General features: G+C 38.8%; 2 protein-coding genes across 3 annotated transcripts; both read left to right on the top strand.

The window, feature by feature from the left end:
- The first annotated feature begins 1,105 nt into the window (after positions 1-1,105).
- LOC144648390 (uncharacterized) lies at positions 1,106-1,578 on the top strand. The gene is made up of 2 exons (XM_078508183.1): positions 1,106-1,348; positions 1,434-1,578. Exons 1-2 carry the CDS (start codon positions 1,173-1,175, stop codon positions 1,576-1,578), a joined length of 321 nt encoding a protein of 106 aa, XP_078364309.1. The 5' UTR covers positions 1,106-1,172.
- Positions 1,579-3,021: 1,443 nt separating this feature from the next.
- LOC144642401 (uncharacterized) lies at positions 3,022-24,738 on the top strand. 2 transcript variants are annotated; one of them, XM_078501370.1, is made up of 23 exons: positions 3,022-3,242; positions 5,088-5,141; positions 5,759-5,821; positions 6,284-6,592; positions 7,274-7,321; positions 7,996-8,043; positions 8,321-8,368; positions 9,144-9,503; positions 9,630-9,677; positions 10,134-10,172; positions 10,290-10,328; positions 10,649-10,693; positions 11,050-11,097; positions 11,480-11,848; positions 12,221-12,322; positions 13,107-13,475; positions 19,145-19,210; positions 19,758-20,141; positions 20,542-20,572; positions 20,603-20,640; positions 21,477-21,672; positions 23,597-23,763; positions 24,030-24,738. In XM_078501370.1, exons 1-23 carry the CDS (start codon positions 3,170-3,172, stop codon positions 24,110-24,112), a joined length of 3,027 nt encoding a protein of 1,008 aa, XP_078357496.1. In that variant the 5' UTR covers positions 3,022-3,169; the 3' UTR covers positions 24,113-24,738. The 2 variants fall into 2 exon arrangements, with proteins under 2 accessions (XP_078357496.1, XP_078357489.1); XM_078501363.1 differs by having other exon boundaries at positions 20,542-20,640.
- The last annotated feature ends 1,396 nt before the right edge of the window (positions 24,739-26,134 follow it).

Here is a 26,134-nt window from a genome sequence, read left to right on the forward strand (position 1 = left end):
GTCTACGCGTCTACGCAGTCAAAATTTATTCATAGCTCTCGAAGTTTACTAGGAAAGTGGCTACGCGTCTACGCGTCTATGCAGTCAAAATTTATTCATAGCTCTCGAAATTTACCAGTAAAGTGGCTACGCGTCTACGCAGTCGAAATTTATTCATAACACTCGAAATTCACTCACGAATGTTTGTCTATGCCATCAAGCAAATAAAACTATTTGTGTTTCAAAATTGTGACGAACAACGAGAAAAATTAACTACAAAGTTAATAACACAGTGAATCGATAATTGTCAAAATCTTACCTCGTCCAGTTTCGCATAAAATGAATGTTATTGAACGGCAATAGCTTTCGACCTTCGAACAAACGGCTTTAGTTAGTTTTAGTGTGCTTCCCTTACAAACAAATAAGAGCTAACCGCAAGCAAACCAGAGTGGAGCTAACCGCAAGCAAACCGGAGTGGAACTAACCGCAAGCAAACTAAAGTGGAACTAACCGCAAGCAAACCGAAGTGGAACTAGCCGCAAGCAAACTAAAGTGGAACTAACAGCAAGCAAACCGGAGTGGAACTAGCCTGTTCCAGGCTCTCGGTTTGTGGGGAAGAGCGAAAAAAGCGGGCGAGCGCGGAAAAGACGAGCGGGGAAGAAGGCGCCCTCACTCGCCTTCTTCCCCGCTCGTCTTTTCCGCGCTTGCCCGCTTTTTTTCACTCTTCCCCACAAACCGAGAGCCTGGAACAGGCTAGAGTGGAACTAACCGCAAGCAAACCAGAGTGGAACTAACCGCAAGCAAACCGGAGTGGAACTAACCGCAAGTAAACTAATGTGGAACTAACCGCAAGCAAACCGGAGTGGAACTAACCGCGAAATACACCCGACATTGAAAAATTTAGTCAGCGATTAAAAACACGTTGACGATTGAGAAAATTATTCTTAACTTAATACTTTCGCTCCCAGTACTAGCGTTTGATCGGACGGTCCGCGTAGCCATTTTCGGTGGCTACGCGGAACAGCTTTAGTTGCGGGGTATTCTGCAGTTTAGCCTAAAAACAAGTGGGCTGTGAACATTTTTGACGAATGGCAGAGGTTGAGAGAGGTTAAGTTCCGGTATTAGATTGTGGCGGTCTCTTCAAGGACTACGATTTACACAAGGTTACCGCTGTGAGAGCAGATATTGCTGGAATGGACGCTCTGTCGCTGAACTATTGGTTGTCAAAATTTGTGATGGAGGTAGCTAAAAAGTCCGGTGAAAGATACCCTACCAAGTCTGTTTATGGTATCATTTGTCCCCTCAAGCGTTATTTGGAGGAGAAAAATGGATCAGTAGCTTTGAATCCTCTGGACGCTAGTGACAAAAGGTACTTGACAACTTTTAGACCATATTGGTTAGTAATTTAAAATGCACTGTTTCAGGACTTTAATTTTGTGTGTTATTTTTTGAAGGTTTGTCCTTTTCCGACGTTGCTTAGATGCATATGCCGAGATGAAGAATGGCGTTCGAGAAGGGCTTCACATTAAGTGTTGCTGTATTGTTATTGTAAGCAGGGGGAAAAATGCTGTATTTAGAATTATAATTGAGACTGATTAAAATTCAAGTTTCTTGATCAGTGTCTTGATCAGTTTTTGAACTAATCTACCGTGTCTTGATCGGTATGTTCATTGCCTATCAACATACATACACCTGACCCAATTGATGCGAGCTGATTGGGTCATCAGCTCATGAATAATTAATGAGTTTGAGAAAGTATTTTCATTCCAGTTGACGTATCATGCGGGAGTGGCTATACTAGGCTAATTTTGTAGCCTGCAGTGTATAACTTATCAACTGGTTAATTTTCCTGTTTGCCTTACATGGATTATAAAAAATATGACTGTGGCTTATATAACTTGCCAAAATATTTGTATGGGATGTATATTTTGGAATTTCATCTTCCTTTGTCGTATTAACCCCTGCGGCTTCTCGTCCTCGTAACTCAAAAGCTTATGTTATTAAAGTTTTTTTTAAATAATAATATTAGAGGTAAAATAAATAGCGTTATTTTGTATTTTGTCACGGAGACGTACACGCAGTTCTAAATAGCTTAACCTACATTTTCATGACAAACCACTATACTCTCGGAACTAACTTACAAAGGAAATGTATATATTTCGAGTATATACGATGGCCACTGAATGAAGTACTTGTATATGTTTAGCCTGACACGCAGAGTCTATATCAAACACTTCATCAATGTAAGTAACAGGCATGTCGTCAATCGACGCATTTCTCTTTTAGTTCGGTCATTGCGGTCTTTCGACGCCTGATATCAGCGGTTTAGCGTTGTTAGGTGTGTTTCAGTACGTAAGCAATAATCTGAATTTTCCGGATACTTACTTTTGGTCTAGTCTCCGGTTATGTAAGCTACGTAAAGAAGCTACCAAATAACGAAAATTAAAATGATCTTTATTAAATATATGGACACATTATAAAACGCAAAGCATTTTCTACGCTGTAAGTTTAGACTCTTTGTTCGGATTTTCGTTTTCAGTTCAGAGGACCCCAGAGCAGTGTCAAATCATACTTGAACCGTAATTTGCTGCGCTGTGCCGTGCCGTGCATACAAGGCGCCGAGTGCTGACATATTCAACCCAGTCCATGCTGTCTAATTCCTCAAGAAACGTTTCAGCGTCTCAGCACAGTGTTTATTTGTATAAAAGTAAAAATAACATTTTCTTTTTTACTCAAGAGGGTTAGCATGCTAAAATCCCGGTAAAATCTATATCAGATGACGACAGCTAAATAAATTCTTCTTTTGGTAAATATTGGACCAAGTTTTTGTGCAAAAAATAGCACGGAAACAGTATTGATTACTCTGCTTCAGCAATAAGGCATAGATTTTCTGCGTGGTAATTTCTATTTTTCAACTGCTTCTATTTTCTGTTTTCCTTTAAAGAGCGTGACATCACGGCGGAAATAGCCACGCGGCCATTTTGGGTCATAACTGACGTATCGCATATCCGATAAAACTGATTATTTGCCTCCCATCACAGCAACAAACCATTGAAATGTTTGTAGTTACAGACGACAAACCGACCGCCTTCTATCTATTGTAACTTGTTCCAGGGCCAAGATTATAATCATAACCTTTCAAATCGCGCCACTGTACATTCCTGTTAACGTTTCTCGTCTGGTGAATAATATGCGCATCCAAAGTTTTATTATACTGCTTTTACTCAGTGTTTTGCTCCTCGGCTGTTCCTTCGCCAAAGAAGGTAAGGTTTCACAGACATTTGTGTTTTTAAAATGATGGTATTCGTATAATTAGAGATAACCTTAAAGAGTAGAAAGTGTACCTACACTGGTGAACAATCTCGTACCGTACTGTAGTTATACCCAGCCAATTCGAACTCGGTCATTTCGAACTAAAACCCATTTCCCTTGGAGCCTATCAATTATTTACTATCTGCTTTTTCGAACTCCCGCTATTTCGAGTTATTTTTTGTTGACGGTTCGAAATAACGGAGTTCAACTGTAAATGATTTAGTGTCGATGCAGTTTGCCCTTCTCTGAACACTACTTATTCGGCTTTATTTAGAAGCTATCTTTCCTTCGCAGATCGAAGGAAAGATAGTTTCAGGCCAGGCCACTCCGAGTTAACTTTCGGGTGATTATTTGAGGGATTTTTGAATAATTTCCCGCATTATTTTATCAAACTAGCCACTCTGAAATACAATAATCATGCAGTAAACATCCGTTTGTGTGCGACTTCACTTTTTAGCTCTTTTTCTAAGCGGGAAATCAACTAATTTAATGTATAACTACGATAAGATAGTCAATATTTAATTTCCCGCCTAAACGTGAAAAACGATTGTGTCGTGAGCTTAGGCTGTCGAATGTCAGAATCAAGTTACAACCGGTAATCACGCCACTTTGGTGGTAAAAGACGTCTAAACGTTTTCATTTAACAGGTAGGGTCAGATATATTGTTTGTTTGACCCAGTCATTATATTGACTGCAGATAAGGAGATTTAGCTCGGTGTCAATAATAACACGAGCTGAAATTGATGTTGGCTCTTGCTAAGTCTTATCTTGTACGTGTATTTTGGCATGACTCACTAATATTCACAAGGAAAAAATTACAGACCGGTCAGAAGTTCACGACCTTATTGTTACTTATTTTCGCGGGAACCTCATTTCGCGAAAACTGAACGGGCATATTTCGCGGGACTTAAATTTCGCGATTTTGCCAAAAAAAATACATTTTAAGGAACTAAATTTCGCGAAAATTGTCAAAATACTGGTCTGCATTAACAAACAGTGAGTGTCAAAATTGAGACAACTGATTTTAATTTTCCACAGCAATAGTTTCCAATGACACTGAATAAAACCATATAACAAAACGAAGCTTTAAACAGTTTGACATGTTTCTTTGTAACAAAGTAGAGCTAGTTAGACGACTGTACCAAGATAATTTTGTAGTAAACTAACCGTAACATTGATTAGTTATAACGAATTATATAAAAGGGTATTAAAGTTCGCGTCTTCATTTTTCGCGAGAACCTTTATTCGCGGGTCTTTAATTTCGCGATTTTTTGAAAACCGCGAAAATCGCGAAAATTAAGTCCCGCGAAAATAAGTAACAATAAGGTAATTTGCACATGTGAGCAAAGTGTCTAGAACCTTGAATTTGCTAAAATGCATAGCTTACATTTTGAGCTGTTTACACTTGTAAATGAAATGAAATAAAATCATGTTTCCAACACTATGAAAACTATGCAAAAATGCAACATTTTCCAGCAGTCAACAACCTTTTATTATTGCAAGTAAAACTTACACTTCAAATGCACTTAAAACAAAATTCAATTAGTAACAAAGAAGGAATGAAACTACTTTTAACAACAGAAAGTTCAAGAAGATAATGCTACAAGCTTGGGAGTGTCGAATGGATGAATTTGTTTCTTTCGGACATAGCTTTGGACTGACGGAAACTGAAAAAAAAGTACAAACAGTAATGTTATTAGTGGCTATTGTCACACCAAGAGACACAGTTTTTGTTTATATGCATATAGATAACAACTAAGTGAATTGTATTTGTGTTTCCTGTTTGTGTCCTGCAGCGACAACTGATGATATCGGTACACTGGATACATTAGATGACATTAACAAACAAGGTGCTTATTGCATGAAGTCTATAAGTGACAGGTTTTTAAACAGTACTATTTCCAGCTCCTCTCGTGTGACTTAAAAACTATGTTACACGAAGCATTTTTTTTTTCGCGATTTGCATCACATCAAACGTTGCATTGTCATTTGCCAAAATACGTCTGTAACTATAAGCAAGTAAGTAAGTTAAGTAACGTGAAACACCCTGTTTCTGCAACCTGCGATACAACAGAATGTTGCGTTGCAAGGAAAGCAATAGACTATCGTTGCGAGACAGGTTAGCTGCGTGTAACATGTCAATCCGGCAACTGGCAACCCAATTTTGTCAAACTGAGCCAATCAGAGCGCGTCCTTTACCCTCGGGAGATTTCATCAAGATAATAATTTCCAAGTTGCAAAAAAATGCCAACGTGTGACGCCTCCTTTGCAACTTGCAACGTTATTTAAAAGCCATTGTTGCGTTCCTAGTTGAAAAGAAAATTCCCTCGTGTAGCCATGGCCTTTAGATGTGTGAGGTCTGCGAGTTAAATTGAAAAAATATACATCGCTTTGTTTACCCTCGACCTCACTGTCAGACGAAACTCCACTCGTATAAACATTCTTACTACTACTTTACGGCTTTCAGGTACACTGCCGGAGGTGCGGTCAATGTTGGAAGAGTTGGATGCAGTGGAAGATGTTCAACCAGGTACTTATAATTAACATTATCCTACTTGCAAGCGAATTAAGATCATGTTGCAAACAGTGGCTTCAATGGATTACTAACATACAAGCTAGTATGAAATCAAATGAGCATAAGGTAGCCGAAACTTACAGTAGACTTCTTGTTAGACCAACATTTGAGCCGCAGCAGCCTACGGGTCTTTTCACATTTTTGCCAAATATGCACTTAACAGTAACTAAATCATGATGACCATGATTTCAGTGTCTTTGAGGACATTTTTTACGAGGCACGTCAACATTAAATAAAACGAAAACTAGGGCGTTCTGCACTGCAAAGAAGTGAATCTTTTATTTAGCTAAAGATGGACCGACTATCGCTGACAGAGTTTTTGTCCGTACGACAGCATAATGTTCATATACCAGAGCCATTTTATGGTCACTGCTTCACCCCCACAAACTCCCCTCAACGTTTCTTTTTACCATACAGTTCAACAGCAAATTACGTATGAAGCTCTTGGATGCTACAAAGACAACCAAGTCGATCCCAGACCGCTTCCGGAATTATTAGCGGATTTAACTGGTGAGGTGGACTGGTACGATCCGAGCAAAGTGATAAAGAAATGTGCTAAGCTGGCGAGTGAGAAAGGTTATACAGTGTTTGGTCTTCAATCGATCGGACATTGCAGAAGTGGTAAAAACGCTGCAGAAACTTACAACAGTGATGGAGAATCACCCGGTTGTCACGGTGGTTTGGGAGGCAAACGAGAGAACTTGGTTTTCAAGATCATCCCGCAAAGTAGGTTTCTAACTAGTTATTAGAACCAGGAACACAACGTAATGGTTAAAATTAAGTGTTAGTTACACAGTGTTACATTCTGCCCTGGGTATTGTTATTCATGACATGGGCATGTAGATAAGGTATGGGGGATCGCTCTGGCCTAGGACAAGCCCAAACCAAGCTCAGTAGATTACCAGGTAGTGATGGCGGAGACTTCAAACCGGCTTCCTCGCAGGGCGGGTGGGTGAGAGCCAACATCTCGATGTCTTGGATTAAAGTAGAGTGCACAAAGGATAACACGTGTTTCTCTTTTATACAGCTATATTTGCGTATCATTTATTCATACCCAGGGCATTCATTACCAATTCAAATTGAATTTGAAAAGCTTGACTTCCGGTCTTCGCAACATTCTATTAAACTTCTACAGCATGCTTTTGCAAATACAAAACAAATGTTGTAATGTGTACAAAATATTTCTCCATGATGTTGCGAAGAATACTCATTGAAATAAACATTTAATAAAATATGTCAACGTTGACCAAGTAACAAACAGTTTTCAGTTCTGAACACACCTTTTTATTGAATTGACCAATTTTTTATGAGAATTGCCATTTGCTGCTTCTAAATTTCTAATACGTGTACTTACTAAATGGTTTTGCTTTTTTTCATTAATTATCATTATCTTTTTAATATATACAGAACCTCCAACAACTGTGTCTACTGTAACAACACCAACTTCTCCAACTAGTAAGAAAATAATTACTTGAGTAGAATAATGTCAGTAGGTTAACGACATATAGAGACTTTCCACTGTCTTTTCCGAGTCGCTGTTTCGTAATGACGGTAACGAACGTCGCGGGTTGGTGTGCATCTCGCGGAGATCAAGTATTACGAGATTCAAGGAAATGATGTTTGAAGAAATGATTTGATGTTTGAGCCATTTCGAAAGGTCCATCCTTTTCCTACACGAAACACAAATCTCAAGACAACTTAACCTCAATGAGTTTCTTAGTATACATTATGCTTAGTTGAGCGAGTGTTCCCACGACAATTAAACGCATGTCTAGATGGTTTCAGTACTTTATGTTGATTTCCAGCCGGAGCAAACGACGACCAACACGATACCCACAACTGAAGCTACTACTACAGCAGATACTATGGTCATTATTATAAAATAAAAATAAAAGACTTAATTTAACCTGAAAGGCCAATCAGTGATCACTGGATCACTGGTATTAACTGGCGATCAGCATTTATCAAAACGAACTACACCTGCGTGCTTCTTAAACATACTTCTAGTGTTCTACTTCAGGCTTACTTCGAAGTTTTCAGTTGTCGTTGTTTGCTTGATTTGTTGTTGTTGTTGTTGTTGTTGTTGTTGTTGTTGTTGTTCTGTTGGCTTATTTATTTTTGTTTTCCAGAGCAAACGTCAACCACCGTAAAAACCACAACTAAAGCTGTCACTACAGGTACTAAGATAATTTCTAGCAAAACCAACTACACCCGCCTTTCACATCCTTATCCAGAATTTACTTCGCGCGTGGTAGTACTGAGTCAACAACCTTCAAACAATGATCATGAAGCTATGGTGTCTTTTAATACTGGCTACGACTTTCCTTTTTCTTTTTTAACCCTTTGCTTTAAAGAAAGGTTACTTTTGTCGAGCTTTTGTGCTTTTTATATTCCTACACTCTTTCTTCATGGTGAGAGTCAAAACTACTTCTTAATCATTTTTTTTAATCTTAGAATCAACGACATCACTACCGACTACAGCACCAGTAACTATTCCATTAGGTAAGTTTGCAAGTATATTTGTGTCTCGTGTTTTACATCGCCTCTTAAGCTACATTGTCATGCCATATTCTTCAACTATTCTTTCCATACCTGTTTTCTATGTGACTTTATTGACATCTTCAAAAAAACTATGGCTTTTATTATCGAAATCAGCAATTAACGAATATTGAAGAGGCTGCACGAAGTCTTAAAGTCCCCTTTCAACAAACCACGTGGTCGACCACAGTCCGATGTAGGTCACAAGTTGAATGTTAATGCCTTTTCAAACAAGAAACAAAATAAAAAGTAAAAAAGAGAGGCAATTTACCTCTCAAAGCTGGACAGTTTTTAGTTTTTCAATAATGAAAACAATTTTACATTTAATCGAAGAGCTTATACAATATGTAATTCTCTTGGAGGAAACCCTAAAAAAGCTCAAAAGAATTAGTTATACAACGGAAAAAACGTTGATGGTTTCGTTTGAGAAAGATTGAGGCAGATTTCGAACGCCAAACTTCTCTCGTCACCTTGTAATTCTACTGGTGTCGCAGCAGCTATTGTTTTGGGGGCTAGGGACATTGTTCTTCAACTTCTTGTTATTTGTTCTATTATTCTCTCAAAGGGTAACAAGCCCGATTCATGTGAGACTTGGCGAGAGCTGCTTCCCGACTTACAAATTTTATCAAAATGGCCATTTTTTTTTTTCAAGTTCACCTAGCTCCTTAAATGGCGTTATTTCGTTCAGAAAACAAATGTTGTGGTGGGTTAGCTGACGTATTCTTGTTATTACTTCTAGAGTGCCAAAGTTACGTCACATTAACCTCAATCAATCGATCTGCAAACAACGACAAGAAGGGATCATCGTGTGATGATAAATTGCCCCGAGGTTGGTACAGGTTCGCAGGGCCTGCCGGGAATATGATGCCGACTACATGTGTCCCTATACGTCACTGTGGTACCCATGCCCCAGGATGGCTCAACGGAGCTCACCCTGCAGTGCATGAAGGGACGGTTAGACGAGACGTGTGTTTTCACTGGAAAAGCTGCTGTTCTTGGCGGAATTCTGTTCTAGTGCGCAACTGCGGCTCATTCTACGTTTATTACCTTTCTCCGCCATTAACGTGTAATCTGGGCTACTGTGGAAATGGGCAACAAGGTGTGGTATTAGCAAGGCTTTACAGATTTCCTTTTCTATCGCCCCGACAAGCAAAAACCGCCAGTCACTGTCAGTTATCATTTCACTTATTTATATATATATATGTTTTTATTTTCATTATTTTAGAGCCGCCTACTTCGCCTGCTGTAAGCACCGTTACAACAACTGAACCTGGTAAGTAAACAAGCTAACCGACGTTAATTTCCGTGATTGAAGTACGAAATCTCCCAAACGATTTCTACAAGTTTTTTTTAATAATAGCTTGGAGACTTAGGTGCAATATTCAAAAAAACCTCTAGCTGACGACGTGCTTATTCGCGATATTTGTTTGCGAAAAAAAATTAGCGAAAAAATTTGATTGACACATAATCTTCCCGGTGGCACAACCCTACCCTTAACCCTACCATACTTTCCACCCTAAAGAAACACATGGAAAGCGCCATGATCAGAAAGCCATGATAAGAAAAACAATCAGCAATAAATAAATACAAAAGACTGAGAATTCAAGAGGATAGATAGAGCCACTTGAATAAATGAAGGCGAGAAATCGTTAAGTATATACACGATGCAAAACCTTCGCAAGGAATCCGCTACCAGGTTTATGTTTATTGTTATTTTATTCCATACTAGAAACCACAACACCTGCATCGACAACGAAAACGACGAAAGGTAAGATATAAGCTGTCATTCCTAATAAACATATCAATCAAAAGAAAATATAAATACTCTGGAAAAACAAGAAAATTTGCTGATCTTTTGCTTCTTATATCCTTTTTTTGTTACTAGAAACCACAACACCTGCACCGACCACTAAAACGACAAAAGGTAAAGTATAAACTATCATTCGTTTCAACAGAATAATAACTCACTTTAATTGCTGAGATTGGATGTTAAGTTTCATATGTCTGCGTAAAAAAAATAAGAACTCCATCAACACGATCATGTTATTTCTTATTATTTGCAACCAAAAACTACAGAAACTACGCCGAAACAAGATGAATAATACAGTTTGCCAGATTTTGTTGCATTTTTTGCTTAATTCAGGTATAAGCATTCGCAATTACAATCAGTTACGTTTAAAAGTTTTGTTGCAAATATATACAATTTTACTTTGTTTTTGTTTTTTTTAACTCTCACTTTTACAGAACCAACTACCTTGCCAGCGACTACTAAAAAGTCTACCACTCCAGGTAAATTCGTTATAATGTAAAAAAAAAAATCACAGTTTGACGATGCCATTGTCAAAATTTCAGTGCCTATTGTGTTTCAGTTGGTAACAAGGTTGATATAAGCCCTCCACCATTCATCTGTCTCATGTTAACCGTTCACGTCCTCAAAGAACATTGTGCTGTAAAATTAATAAAGGCAATGATACAGAATGGAATAAATTTGCAGGTAGAGCGCAAATCAAAAAGTTTATTGTACTAGACGGATTATATGCTCCCCCAGTTTATTCTTTTACGAAGTTGTATAGGCCCAGGGCTCATAATATTAAAGGTATGTAGTTACAGCTAGAGATCAAGTTGAAATTTTTTTCATCCTTCAGCTTCAAGTTCTAGACCTCCACCAACACCTCCACCTTCACCTGCACCAGGTACGTAAGGCATTTATTAAATCACTGAGTATCATTGATCACTGATCGACTGAAAAGATAATTAATTTGGGTATGGATCGAACATGCATTTTTGGGATGGATTGTGTTTTGTAAATAACGTCATGGAGCCGACGTTGCAGAGCTTGTGAGAGGGATAAGCGTTACTGCGTCGTATGTAACGTGTCCTGTCATAAAGGTTATAAAGGCACGAATCAGATGTACGTCAACAGTTACAAAGTTGAAGTACAACTGTTATTTTCAAACTATCGGCGATCCGTTACTAGCCTCCTGCCGTCTTGAACTCGAATCACCGACAGAACCTGCACCAACGGAGCAGTTCCTGCAAAATTGCCTAATCGAAAACTCTACTTTTATCTTGCAGAGTGTCTCAGTTACTCCTATCTTGACTCCGCTGATAGATCGATGAACTTAAAAGCAGACGTTCATTCAGCTAAATGCGATGAGTTCCTGCAGCAGGGCTGGTACAGGTTTAGAGGGGACGCAGGCGATCAAATGCCTACTTCTTGTGTAGCTGTATTGTACTGCGGCACGCATGCACCAGGCTGGCTTTCAACAAGCCATCCTACGGTAGCCCAGGGTGCTGTGCGCGCCAAAGTGTGTTTTCACTGGGGCAATAAATGCTGTCGTTGGTCAACGTACATCAAGGTCCGTAACTGCAGCGGGTTTTACGTGTATGAGTTGAAAAAGCCGCCAACATGTAGACTGCGTTACTGTGGAAACGGAGTGCAAGGTGAGTAAGAAGTAAAGATGCTTTCTTGTAGTCAGCAACATTCTTAATTCTGATCGAGTCGATATAGATATAGGTAGAACTCGCTTGTACGTGAAGTAACATTTTTAGACTCACTTTTGTTTCGTAGTTCCAAAATGGTTGTTTAATGTCCTTATTGCGATCCAATAGTTTTATATAAAGTCGATTAACACAGGTTTAAAGAAACGAATTGACAGTAGCAACTGGACAAACTCTTTAGCTTCTCACAGTGCTGACAAACCCCACTTAAGAAATTCTTTTGTAGGAAACATTTCATAATTTCTTTCTATTTGAGAACAACGCCTTCGATTTTTACATTTTTTTATTTATACGTTTCTTTTTTTTCTTCTTTAGCTCCTACCACAACCCCAGCTTCACCTTCAACTCGCCGTTCAACTCCAAGCTCAACGTCAAGCCCAAGTCCAACTTTAGCAACAAGTCCTTCAAACCCTTCAGGTACCTTTCTCTTTTTACCTTAACTATCAAACGTCTCTCAGTAATTTTCCTTCCTTTTTCTTTACCTTTTTTATGTCTCTATTGCTTCTCGCATAGCTGTCAGTTCATGGCTGTTGTGATTGTTTGTTATCACTTTGCATCAGTCGTACCGTACTGTTTTTGTCTTATTTTATTATTTTTTTTTCAGTACATCCTTTTGCTGTTGTGATGTATTATCATCATTTTGTTATCAATCTCTGTCGTTGTCTTTCTCCTAATCTAATGGTGGATTTCCACTGACGCGTATTTTTTTACGTGCGTGAAAAAAATTAGAGACAATGTATGAACGGCTTGCGTAAACGTTCACGCAAGTCGTTCATACATTGTCTCTGAATTTTTCCCGCACGTAAAAAATTACGCGTCAGTGGAAATCCGCCATAAGTTGTGTTAATCGTTTTTGTGATCTCAGAAATTTAGGAAAGCTCAAAATTAAAGTTTATAAGAGTGAAAGCAGAAAAGACCTTTTCTTCACTTATAAACCAAAAGAGACGATAAAATATTGTTAAGATTGAGGAAGATTTACACGGAATTACGAAGGACGGTTTAAAACATCGAAGCAAGGTTGTTGTTGTTATTTATTTTTAACACGCCAACCGTGAAGAATGAATGTAGCAGTTCTTTTAACACCCTGCTAAAATGGCGTCGAAATATTTTCTAGTTAATACTAGTCTGTGACGGGGCGATCCTATTTATTATATTGATACTTGCAAGCGGCTATTAACTTCTATTGCCCAATGTCCTTCAGAATGTTTTAACTACAAGTTCCTGAACGAGTCTAACAGAGCTCAAGGATATTCAAGCCGATACCGCCCAGCAATATGCGATAACAAGCTTTCAGAAGACTGGTACAGATTCAGTGGAGGAGCTGGTGACAAGATGCCCGAACACTGTGTGGACAAACTAAGCTGTGGTACGCATGCGCCGGGCTGGTTAAATACGAGTCATCCTTCGGTGGCGGATGGAGCTGTTGAAACCAATGTTTGTTTTCACTGGGGATCTGACTGCTGTTACTGGTCAGCAACGATCAAAGTTCGGAACTGTGGAGGGTTCTTTGTTTACCAATTAAGTCGAACACCTTACTGTAGCCTTCGCTATTGTGGAAACAAAAGGCACGGTAAGAGAATCATGTAACAGGATCATATCTTAGCGTCGTAGGCGACTTTATTAATCGGGCGTGGCCGATTTAAGGTTTACCCTTTGGTCGTCCTAGAGCGTAGTCTCCTGGCGCGGCCAAAAAGACGGGGATAGCTCGGGGTTGCTACAAAACCGCTACGGGTGACGCATGCCGCAATGGTTTTCATTTTAGTTTTGACAGGAAATCGTTGCAGGCACACTTGGTCGACTTTTGGGTTAATGTGTAATCAGGTTGTGTTTTTTTGCTTCGGCGGAAGGACAGAGAAAAAAGCTTACGGTGCAAAGTACAGTATGGGGCCCAGTTCTCGGCCACTTTTGACGTAAACTTGTATTTCTTACCTCAGAAGAACCGCAGGAACTTGAAATTTCTCGCAGAGCTAGCTACATTATTCAGCTTTTTGGTGTAAAGCTATCGACCGGTCAAAAATTAATTTGCCCGAGCAATAATAAAAATAAAAGCTCCATTTGTGGGCCCAGTTCTCGGCCACCTTGGCCCAGTTCTCGGCCACTTTTGACGTAAACTTGTATTTCTTACCTCAGAAGAACCGGAGGAACTTGAAATTTCTCCCAGAGCTAGCTACATTATTCAGCTTTTTGGTGTAAAGCTATCGACCGGTCAAAAATTAATTTGCCCGAGCAATAATAAAAATAAAAACTCCATTTGTGGGCCCAGTTCTCGGCCACCTTGGCCCAGCTCTCGGCCACTTTTGACGTAAACTTGTATTTCTTACCTCAGAAGAACCGCAGGAACTTGAAATTTCTCCCAGAGCTAGCTACATTATTCAGCTTTTTGGTGTAAAGCTATCGACCGGTCAAAAATTAATTTGCCCGAGCAATAATAAAAATAAAAGCTCCATTTGTGGGCCCAGTTCTCGGCCACCTTGGCCCAGTTCTCAGCCACTAAAAAGCGTGTGCGTAATTATCTGTAAAAAAATGCTCAATTAATTTTCGCAGTCATAAAATCACTCTGTAAACCTATTGATACTATATCGATCCCAAATTATTTTTATGATGCTTTGTTTTACTTTAGAAAAGAAGGATTTTAACGCGCCTAGTTGCCTATGTGCAGGTTCTGGCAAAACCGCATTGTGTGACCCGTGCATTTAGATGGTTTATTTTGCAGTGAAAAGGTCTTGAAATATTTAGGTTTTGTAGAAATAATAGACAAGACAAGAGTCAGCTCAAAACTTAGAGATAAGATTGAACTTTATTTTTAAAACATTTATTTCTTTCATTCTGGCAGCAGCAGATGAAATTATATTAAAAACCAAGCGCTAAGCTGTGATAGCGAGCAGGGTGGCCGAGAACTGGCAAATACGCAAACGTCGCAAGAAAAAATTTCGAAGTAAATTAAGACCAAAAAATACAACGGTTCAACGAAAAGTTAACTAAAGCAGAAAGCTGAATTATTCTACGTTTCACATGCCAAAAATTAGCTCGTATGGTGGGGGCTTTTGGATAAAATACGAATTTAACTACATCCATGAATTTGGAGCCGTAAACAAACAACTACCTCCGCGTAAACTCGACGTGTGAGCTTTCTATATCGAATTGAACGATCAAACTCAAGATACTTAAAGCACATGAATCAGTCTATCGTTTGAAGGAAATACCTTTTCTTTTTGATTCAACTGGAGTGTGAAAAAACGCGTTAAACACAAAGTGGCCGAGAACTGGACCCGGCCGAGAACTGGGCCGATATATTCACCATTGTGAAATTGCACTTACTTTGACAAGTTAAAGTTATTTTTGTAAATGAAAAAGGTAACGTCATTGATGTCACGCAGTGTTTTTTTTAGCAAACTAGATGGTTTGCTGGTTTCTGACTATGAATGGGGGTGTGATCTTGCGGTATATTTTTTGAGCCTGACTCCGCCGTAAAACTTTTTTTTTATTTAGGAAGAACTGTGTCGATTTTCATTTCGAACAATTGGTCGTCAAGTCGTTTGTCACAAAGAGTAGAATGTTTGTACAGCATGTTTTGGAATTATTTTAGATTTGGTTAGTAAGACGCTTCTTAAGACCTGAGCAAAACATTGGGAATGTACAGTATTAATAGGAACTTGAATGGAATTTTTCACAAGTTGGATAAAGGTATCAACTGAAAAAAATGGAATTCAAAATGAGAACTTGGATTTTGTTGTAATTAAATTTTATCGCGGATTGGATGCATAATATCACGGCTTTGAAAGTCTTCAAATAATTAGAAAGGTTCCTTTCTTCCTTTTGATCTTATTGTTATTTTCATGTATTGATTATTCGAAAGTGGTTTTCGTTGATACGAAAAAAAAAACGGGTTTTCACTGAATTGCTTGAAGTATTTTTAGACGTGATAATATTGGCTTAATCAAATTACATTGTGCACGAAATATTTGTTATTCTTTTGTCTTGAAACTTTGAGGAAATTGAAATTTTTGTTTGACAGTAGTGTATGAAAGGCATTTTATAGAACTGAATAAAAAATAAGAAACATTGATAAAGGTTATTTCAAAGATTTATTTTGCCTGATTTTGAAGGGTTTCAGGAGTTTTAAAGAGTGCTGGTAAACGGCTGTATGTTGTTTGTGATTACGGATCTTATTTAGTTTCGAACGCTCTAATTTTTGAAAGGTTAAAACAGGTTAAAACCGGGCGGTTTCATGAGTTTTTTGGGTAGAAAGGTACGGTGGTGGTCAAAAAAAAAATGTTTAGAAAGGAATGACTGTAGTAGCACGTAAGTCGGAGGTTTGCGTGAGTCACGGGGTATAGTATGCGTGAGCTGGATTTCCGGCGTCATAACGGCATGTTTTGTTTACTGAAAGATACACTCGACGTTTAGTTAGCTTAGTCGGCTTGGGAAACTATTTTAAAAATGAATGTTAATAGTAATAGTTAATTAATAGTAATCTAGAATTAACCCACTCTCGATTGGAGTCTGTTCTGGATTCGCGCTACCTTTTCGCCGCGAAGGAATTTTGTAAAATTTCGCTAGTGGAAAGAGGTACTGTAAGAACAGTATCAATAACTCAAAAGGAGGAACTTCTTTGTAGCTCTGAATTAAGACGTATGATAAAATTTTAGAATAAGAAACTTTCGATATATGGTTTTCATATTGTTTTTGTCAATTTCCTTTTGTGGCAGATTTTTTGAGAATCAGCTTTTCTTTCGTGTGATGACAGACACAGGACAGAACGAGAGGTGGATGAGAAAGATGCCGAAGATGAATAGGCACCGAAAAACGACAAGAACCGTCAAGGACTTATCTTTAGAGGGCGGGGAGTTTTGGCATACTGTATTTCGAGGACTGGACTGGACTAGTAAAACGCGGACTAGTAAAACGCGGACTTGTAAAACGCGGACTAGTATAACGCGGACTAGTAAAACGCGGACTTGTAAAAGGCGGACTAGTAAAACGCGGACTAGTAAAACGCGGACTTGTAAAACGAGGACTAGTAAAACGCGGACTTGTAAAACGCGGACTTGTAAAACGAGGGCTTGTTAAGCACGGACTTGTAGAACGCGGACACTAAACGGAAACTAAACGGTTTAGCGAGCGAAACAATTTGTGTTTGAAGCTCTTGTGTGTTTCTTCGACGGCATATTTCTAGCTTTTTTGAGCACTCTATGGTCTGTTTTAGCGTGGAGATGTTTTTGCAGTATAGCACATGTTCGTTCTGCAAACCCCTACTAAAACAACGGGATTGATGCTATGAGTTGTGTGCATATGTTTCTTTCTTTCCACTACTTGACGTCTGTTGAGTGCAGTCGTTTGTATTGCTCGCACGAGGTAGAACGGGGCCCGTCCAGAAATCAACAGTCAATCGTAAATAAAGGTGACGGGCCTACACGACTCCTACGTTCGTGACATTGGAATATTTGCCGTTAAATGTTTAAGTTCGGTCTTTCGACCTTATTTGCTTCTGACTTCTTTCTGAGGGTACTGTTTTAATTTGGGGGCAGTATGTGGTAAATAAAGGTGACGGGCCTACACGACTCCTACGTTCGTGACATTAGAACATTTGCCGTTATATGTTCAAATTCGGTCTTTCGACCTTATTTGCTTCTGACTTCTTTCTGAGGTTACTGTTTTTTTGAGACATTATGTATTGAAGAGAGCCGTAAGATGATTGTGGCCAAGGAATTCGAAGTGTCTAGAGGCGTTTTACAAGTCCGCGTTTTACTAGTCCAGTCCAGTCTACAAGTTAAAGACACATCAAGACCACCCCACTGTGAATTGCCATAGCACAGACAAAATTATAGTCAATATCTTATGTGTTTTTAAGAGAATTACATAAGAACCAAGGCATGTCTTGTCTTGCCTTACATTGACATGCAATAATTTGGAAATACTAAGCTCGTAACAGTTTAAGACAGAATCCATCAGGAATTTGAGTAACATTAATTTTAGTTACGCAAAAATTGAGCACCAGAATAATTTAAATCCTTGTGTTCTTTCATACCTTGTTAAAGGCTTGACATGTGATAACACCAACATAACACCAACAACAGTTCTTTATCAGTGGGGATTGAAGAAAAAAATGGAAACATCATCACACAGTTGACCCCCTTGCAAAAACACTCCAGGATGTCACGGGACTGTTTGGTGTCCGTCTGCCAATTTCTAACTTCAAATTCCAATGTTAAATTCACATTAAATTTTCAATATTTCTTAGTTGTCTAAATTTTACTAATTCTTTTAAAAAACTATCACCTGCCAAACATCCCCAAAAATCACTCAAAAAATTACAAAATACCGCAATACATAGATACATGGGATGAGTGAAGTTTCCTTGTATTCCTTGAAACACCAACAAGATATTTCCGTTTAAGGTGGCTGATAATGGGTTTCAGTATTTCCCAGTCCTTATACTTTGGTTCAGTACTAAAAGCCTTCATCAATTGCTATTACAGTAATGGTATGAAACAAATGTTCAATCATTCATCAACAAGTTGTGATCATTTTCTTGACAATAGTAGTTCCCCGGTAAACAGTTGTAGTACTGTCCCATCAAAGTGCAATGCCTGGAAAATACCGAAAAGCACACGACCGTCAGGTGAAACCGCACCTTACAGTATTACCAATACACTGCACTTTGCTAAGTCAAACTTTACATTGTCTAGTCGTCTACTTCAATCGTTTATTTGTATTGTGTGAGATACATTTATAAATTGAAACCATCATGTCATTAAGTAATAATGCAATCTCGACAACGTTCTAGATATTATATTATGCACACTAATACAGCTCATGCAAGCCCTGTGACTTACACAAACACAGTCGGACTGAGTGCTACTTAAGTAACTGCTTCGTGGTTTCTGCTGTACTGAACCCTGCCTTTCAAGGCAAAGCGCCCGATTTTAAGCTTCTCAAGCTTCTCAATGTTCTTGTTGAGTGAGTTGGAGTGGATGGAGTGTATTGAAATATTAAAGAAACAAAAAAACGCGCCCGAGTGCATTATTGAGTTATATAAGCACGCGGGAATTTTCAAGAACACGAGAGAAGTGCTTCTTGCACTTCTCGAGTGTTCTTAAAAATTCCCAAGTGCTTATATAACTCAATAATGCGCGAGGAGAAAGTATAATGAATTCGAATTGACCAATCACAGCGCGCTCAATTTCTCGACCATTTTATAAATTGTTATAACTTGTTTATAACTTATTTTAATTTCAGAGCCAACGCCGACTACTCCACATTCATCAACACCCAGTGCTAGTCCCAGTCCTACACCCGCTCCCGGTAAGTAACGTTCTACGCACGTGTGATATTCAGCCTAATTGTCTACCTGCAAACATGTTCAGTGGAAACCCCGATTTCTCGAAGCTCCATGTGGAAACTGATTCGAGAAACCGGGAGTTTGAGAAATCGGGGGTAAAGTTGCAGTGTTTGAATAAGCGAGGCAAATCCAAGGTGAACGACTTTCGGTTCGAGTTATCGGGAGCCGGTTTGAGAAATCGAGATTTCGAGAAATTGGAATTTCCTCTATATGGACACCTAAGCCCTTCCGATCAGTTGTTATCGCGTCATTTAATGAAGTGTATATCTTGTTAGTGAGCTTCCAGGTTTTTCATGAGGAGATTTCCTGAAATTGCCGGTTTCATACTTCACTGGTCGACTAGTGTACAAACGCTTTTTTTTTTTCAAAAAAAAGCCATGCAAGAAAGTTTTTTATTTTCTGTAACGGAACGTTGCAATAACTGCTAGCTAAACCATGATAGTATTAAATTAATGAAATTCGTTCTAAGATATTTAATTTTTCTTTCATATTCACCTGACCTATGCAAAGAATGTTCCAGTTACAGTGTACTCAGTACTGGCGATCGTTCACAAAACTACGAGCACAAAAAGATCCAAGGCGCCAAACCCACTTGTGACCGATGGCTGCCCAAAGCCTGGTACCGATTTACGGGAATGGCGGGGGACCGAATGCCAGACCAGTGTGTTCCTTCGTATCGCTGTGGCACCCATGCTCCTGGATGGCTCCGCGGAGTACATCCGTTAGTCTCTGAAGGAGTTGTGTCGAGAACTGTGTGTTACAGTTGGCGCGGTAAATGTTGCAGTTGGCGTAGTACAATCTCAGTCAGAAACTGCGGGAGTTTTTATGTGTACAAGTTACAAAGAGCTCCAAAGTGCAAACTACGTTATTGCGGTGTTGGCCTAATTACAAATGGTAAGATGCTGGACTTGTGCATTTATTCGATTAACAGGCATTAAGCCACATAGCCCGGCCCTTTGATCGTTTCTTTATAACTGGCCGGCCAGTCGGGTAGTTTTGAATGTGAAATGAACCTTTTCCCAGAGAATATCCCAAAAATCCATCATAACAATGTATAATCTCCCAGCCTCCCACTGGGCACTGTGCGCGCGTATCTCTGTGCGTATCTCTGCTGTCTTAGGTTATTAATGGCACACTGAACTTTGAACTGCGACAAATAACTTTTGTGTCATCTACGATCAAATATATTTGTCACATTAAAATCGCTCGTGTAAACCGGACATTGAATATCACTTAGAATAACTATATTTTTTTCACTTCTCTCATATATTTTTATTTTTATTTCCTTCAACAGCATCAACGACGGCAAGGCCAACTACGGCAAGGCCAACTACGGCAAGGCCAATTACGGCAAGGCCAACGACAACACTGGTACCGACTTGGCCTACTACAAGTAAGTTTCCCATTTCAGTTTTAGAAGCTTTGGGCATCATATCCGGATTCGCTCAACGTCATTTCTACATCTCTGTTGTAATAATAAAGTGGTAACGTTTTAGAGAAAAAAAAAGGTCAATGAATACAAGTAGCTACTCGAGACTTGAGCCTTGAATTTACATTCTACACTTCAAATGCTAATCTTCTTTTCTCTCCTCCCTTATTTTATTTACTACAATTCCTTGTTTATTCGTTCCCCGGAATGAGGCTTAAGAGAAATGGATCCACAGAAGCAGGCATTACAAACTGCTTGATCAACAAACAAATCTTTTTCGAATGCTTAATACACAATATATATTTTTTTTTTAATTTCGTTTGGAAAGCTCTACCAAATTATTGAGATCAGCATAAGGCGAATAAAAAAAATAAATACAGGTTACAAAATTAACCTGTCGATCCATAACATTTATTAGATTGTAATAAAATCACACCTAGTTTGATCTTTGGATAATCTTCTGAATCTTAAACTATCTGTTAGGAATTGAACTATTTGAGAATTGACTCCAACACCATTTTAATGAGATTTAATTTCAGTGGAAATACAGTTGACTATAAAAAAATGAGCGGAAAAACGGACCTGGTACCATAATCAATGAAAAAGATAATTTGTACTAAAAGTAAATTTAATTTCAGTCTTAATTTAATTTTTTTTTTCTTTCTCACTTTTGCTTTCAGTATAAATCATCTTTTTCTTTACATTCGTTACTTAATAATGGTGCCAAGATGACACCGAAACGTCGTTCCGTTTTTTTGTTTTTGCTCATTTTATAGTCAACACCATTGTTCCTTTTTCAGGACCGTTACCCAAATACGGTTTTATCATCCTCTGTTTACCTAATGAAATACGGGTTCACGTTAAGCGAAGAAGTCTGCCTGCAGTTGTTGATCCCAGTCTTCTCCGCCTTGATGACCCGCGCTGCGGAGTGGTTCAGATAGACGATAATGACGTCATGCTAACAACGCAGCTGGACAGATGTGGTACAACACGCAGGTATCATGAAAACTCGTTTATGAATAATATTCTTAACCTAAAGATTATCCGGCATTATTTTTATTATTGTTTACAGCGCTCTCGTAACTTTTGGTCACGTGGTCGGCGAGGCGAGGAGCTCTCCTCTAAACGACATTAGGAAAAACTAGTAGCTCTCAATACCCGATTCCCTCTATAGCGCGCGCCTGCAGGGAATCACGATAGTTGTATTCATCAAACCCTGCGCGAGACTCAGCAACGATGCACGCTGCTGAGCCTCGCGCAGGGTTTGATGAATACAACTACCGTGATTCCCTGCAGGCGCGCGCTATAGAGGGAATCGGGTATTCCCCCTTTTTGTGCTGTTCATTTTGTGTTTCGTTCAGAGTCTGTGTGTGAGTAGAGTAATACTGTTCTAGAGTTACACTGGCCTGGAGTAACACTCTACTTTTTTCTGATTTGTTGTTAATATAGTCGAACCTCTCCGTACGGACACCTTTCTAATACGGCCACCTTTCTATTACGGACAATCTTCAATGTCCCAACAAAATTCTTTTATATTTTCTTTAGAAAAAACCTCTATAATACGGACCCTCTCTAATACGGACAACGGACAATAAATCTAATACGGACACTAAATCGCGGCCCCAGGAAACAAAATTTTAGAAGTTTAACCTCTTTAATACGTACATTCTGGTGATCAGGCGACGATATTTTGTGTTCGTAATGCAATTTCCTGTTTGTCGTTACAAAATTAAAAAAAAAACCTAATGCTTTTTTCATCTTTATTAATGTTAATTTTTTAACCAGGGGCGGATCCAGGGGGGGGGGTTTGGTTTGGGTGGCTAGCCACCCCCCCCCCCCCCTTGATCTACCAGAAAAATGAAAATAAACATGTTAAAATAGAAAATAAGGACAATGCCTATCCACTTTTCATAGTCAGGCGGCCGTTCAAAGTTAAGGACGGCCATTTTCCAAAATACACTGAGGAGATTTTTGACAGCCTGTTTTACGAACGAAAAAACTTAGATTCCTTTTAGCTTTCAAGAGTTGTTTTAGTGAGTTTTCCTGCCGTTTTTTCGGATCGAAGCGATTTCACAATCAAGCAATGTCGCCAAAGTTGTCCCCAGGCCACTTTGCCAAGAGTTAAAAACTTCCACGAACGTGGGTGAACAAAAAAAAACGTATATCTGTTTTTTCCTGTAAAATCGTGGCCTGTCAACTTTAAATTTCAATCACTGTTCATTTCATAATTGAGAACTAGACTTTTTCTCTGAAATATAACTCAAGGTAAGTTGGGGAAAGGATATTTAGCGAAATTATCAAGGAAGAACAGTGGTTTATATAACTTCATTGACAGCTGTATAAAGCTGCTCAGAATCGCGGAAATCACGTCTAAGAGGCTTCAACTTTTCAAATTTTCTGAGGGGGCATGCCCCCCTAGGGGGATGGAGCCTATGGCTCCATGAAATATGGGCCTCAGACCCAAATTAATTTGCACTTCCACTTTCAAAAAACTACCTTTAAAGCCTGAAACCCCCTTCCCCCATAAAAACAACTGGGACTTGAAAAATATAGTATACTAAACAAAAATATTGGTAAACAGCCACCCCCCTTTGAAAAATCCTGGATCCGCCCCTAACTGCGTGCATGCAGCATTGTGTTGCAGAACATTTCGAAAATACTTAAAGCTCTCAATGAAGTCAAAAGTGACGTCATAGAAATGACCTCTATAATACGGACACTTTGCTCTGTCCCTTTGATGTCCGTATTAGAAATGAGGTCCAACTGTAGTTAGAAATATCTATCCAGTAACGTTAATGTAGTTTTGATTCATGATAGGAAATTTCAGTAAACTAACTCTTATTCAGATTGATACCACTACCAGTCTAAATTAAATCACTTTTCTTTCTGTGATTACATTTGCCTTTGATCCTGTTTTCAGGACATACGACGAGTCAGTTTCCTTCCATAACAAAGTGGTGGCTGATTCTAAAGTGGAAAACAAGCGTTCGATAGAGCTCCCGTTTAGCTGCTCCTACAAGAAACTTCCTAAATCTGATGTATTAAACCAACTTGAACCTCTGTACCCACTTAACAAGCGTGGCCAAGGTAAGTCATGGCGTTAACAACAATGTAGAGACAAGGAAAATTGAATTATCCTAAGGAATTATTGCTCTCGTGGCAGAAGACTTCAGAGTATGTAGTTTCTTCAACGACCATTATCGGCGATAAAAAAGCTTATTCTCCCAATCTTACCTGCTATAAGACCAAGTGACCTTGAATTAGATTTTGTTACACAAGAGAAACTATAGTGAGAACATTGCTAGAATACGTTATGTTTACTGGTAGTACACTGACTACATTCTTTCTTTTAGTCATGGACTCTACTTTGACCGATCCCGAAAATGGAAAACAACAAGTCGCAATCAGCAGACACAAACGACTAGTAAGAAGATAGGCACAGGACTGGACAAGAATGGACCAAAACAGGAGCGCAAAAAATGAACACTGTTAGAAGAGCTTATAACTTCCAAAATAATAAACTAACAATCCCTCTCATCAGCTTGAAATTCAAGATGGCGGGGACGAGCAATCTTGATGCCATTATTCTTGGTTTTCATGTTACGTCATAAAATTCTGAAATCAAAATTCACTACGCCTGCTAAATTTTCGTTGTCATTAGGCGAAAGATAAACTAAAAATATATATTTTTGCAAATTTCCAGATTGATAGTGTCATTCGTTTTTTAAACAGAGCATTTTGAATATTTGAGTTCTCCGTCGTATGTGACATCAAGCTGAGTGCCGTGACAAAGCTGTTTTGTTTGAAAAAAGGCCTTTCCTTTCCATTTTGAGCAGATTGAACATTTCAGATATAATAAGTGGTGTTTATGTGATAGTGTACTAGCTCTTAAGCCAAGGATAGCCGCTGTTGTAAACAGAATTGAGTTCCAGATGGTTTCTCTATCTGACATCACGGCGGCCATATTTGTGTCCCTCAGAAGGACAAAGTTATGTCATCTCCATACTAAGCTTTATAATTTGCGTGGAAAGGTTAGGAAAATAACTCGCGAACGGTACACGTGCACCGCACAGACCCGAAACTTGGAGAAATTGTTTATCTATTTATCATCTATAATATTTGAAATTCATAGCTTCTGTAGTTGCAATAGACAGCGCGTCTCCCACACACCTAGATTAATTTTTATCAAAGTTAAAGAAGGAAAATAGAGGACCATAGAAAGAAGACAAATGAAGTCGAACCCAGAGCAAACGCTCCATAGGCATATCTTACGACCATAATTATTAATCATTTCACCAGGACGTTGGCTCGTGTCGAGCTAATCAGATCTAGCGCTAGCTATTCAAGCTAACCGGCGCGATATTTGGGCTAACCGAAGCGCTATCAAGACTGATTTCTCACTAACAAGAGCGCTGTACTACTGTACTACTTGTTCCCAGTGCCTTTTGCTTGGGAGATGCGCTGTCTTTAATGGCTTTTTGGTTTAAGCTTCTCAGACTTCAGCTAACATGGTAATTATTAGGAACTTCAAGATCATACTATTATTAATTTTTTCCAAATTCATTGAAAAAGTGTACTACTGAGTGAATGAATAATAATCAAGCTTCGCTAACTGTAATTAATTATTGAGTGAATATTGTCATGGAAAGGCCAGCCGGACAAGAACGGCCAAAAATAACTTTACCTTGGGTTAGTCAGACTTCAATTAGATATTTTTCAAAAATATTTTGCAACTTGATTTTATGCAATCTAAGAACCGTCATAAGTTTTTCCATTTCATTACAACGTACTCTTAACATCCCCTTAAGCAATGTGTGGATGAATAGCTGTCTATAGTCGTGAAACCTTGAGAGCATATCTCATTTGAGGTTGAGAACAGGCACAAAATCCCCAGTGACAATGTCTATTTTTAACATAACGTTAATGTTTTCAAGTGTGTTGTTTCTGAAGAGAAAACAACCAACAACTCAGTTTTTTTTATAAATAACGTGTGGTCAAATTGGTAAAAATAAAGTGTGTTACGTAAAAATAAAGTGTGGAAAGTTTTTCAGTAAGAAGGTAGATTTTAAAACAACCGATCTTCTGTTATCGTAAAGCTAGTGTATAGGTGTTTTTCACCTGCTCTTAGAACAAAGCCTTCGAATAAGAAAGGACCTTCAGGTTTTAAGGGCGTGAAAAGTAATATCCTCAGAATTTTCTATATTTGTATAGCTTACGTAAGTCAAACTGAGTTGTCGAAACGCTATTGGCTACAACTCATTTATGACAATTGTCCTCTCTGTAATAACTTTGAGTTCCGCTTGTAAGCGAGTGAGTCAAAATCTCCATTAAACACCATGTTCCTTGATGATGTTTTAGTCCACCTGATATAAAAGATCCCGGAAGGTGGCAGGCCACTTCCCGCTCAGCCATAGAGCTAAATCCCCGAAAAAGCCCCTGCTACAAGTGGACTGGTAGT

Source organism: Oculina patagonica, chromosome 1 (assembly GCF_052425735.1).
Source record: "Oculina patagonica isolate OP01 chromosome 1, crgOcupat, whole genome shotgun sequence".
Taxonomy (NCBI): domain Eukaryota; kingdom Metazoa; phylum Cnidaria; class Anthozoa; order Scleractinia; family Oculinidae; genus Oculina; species Oculina patagonica.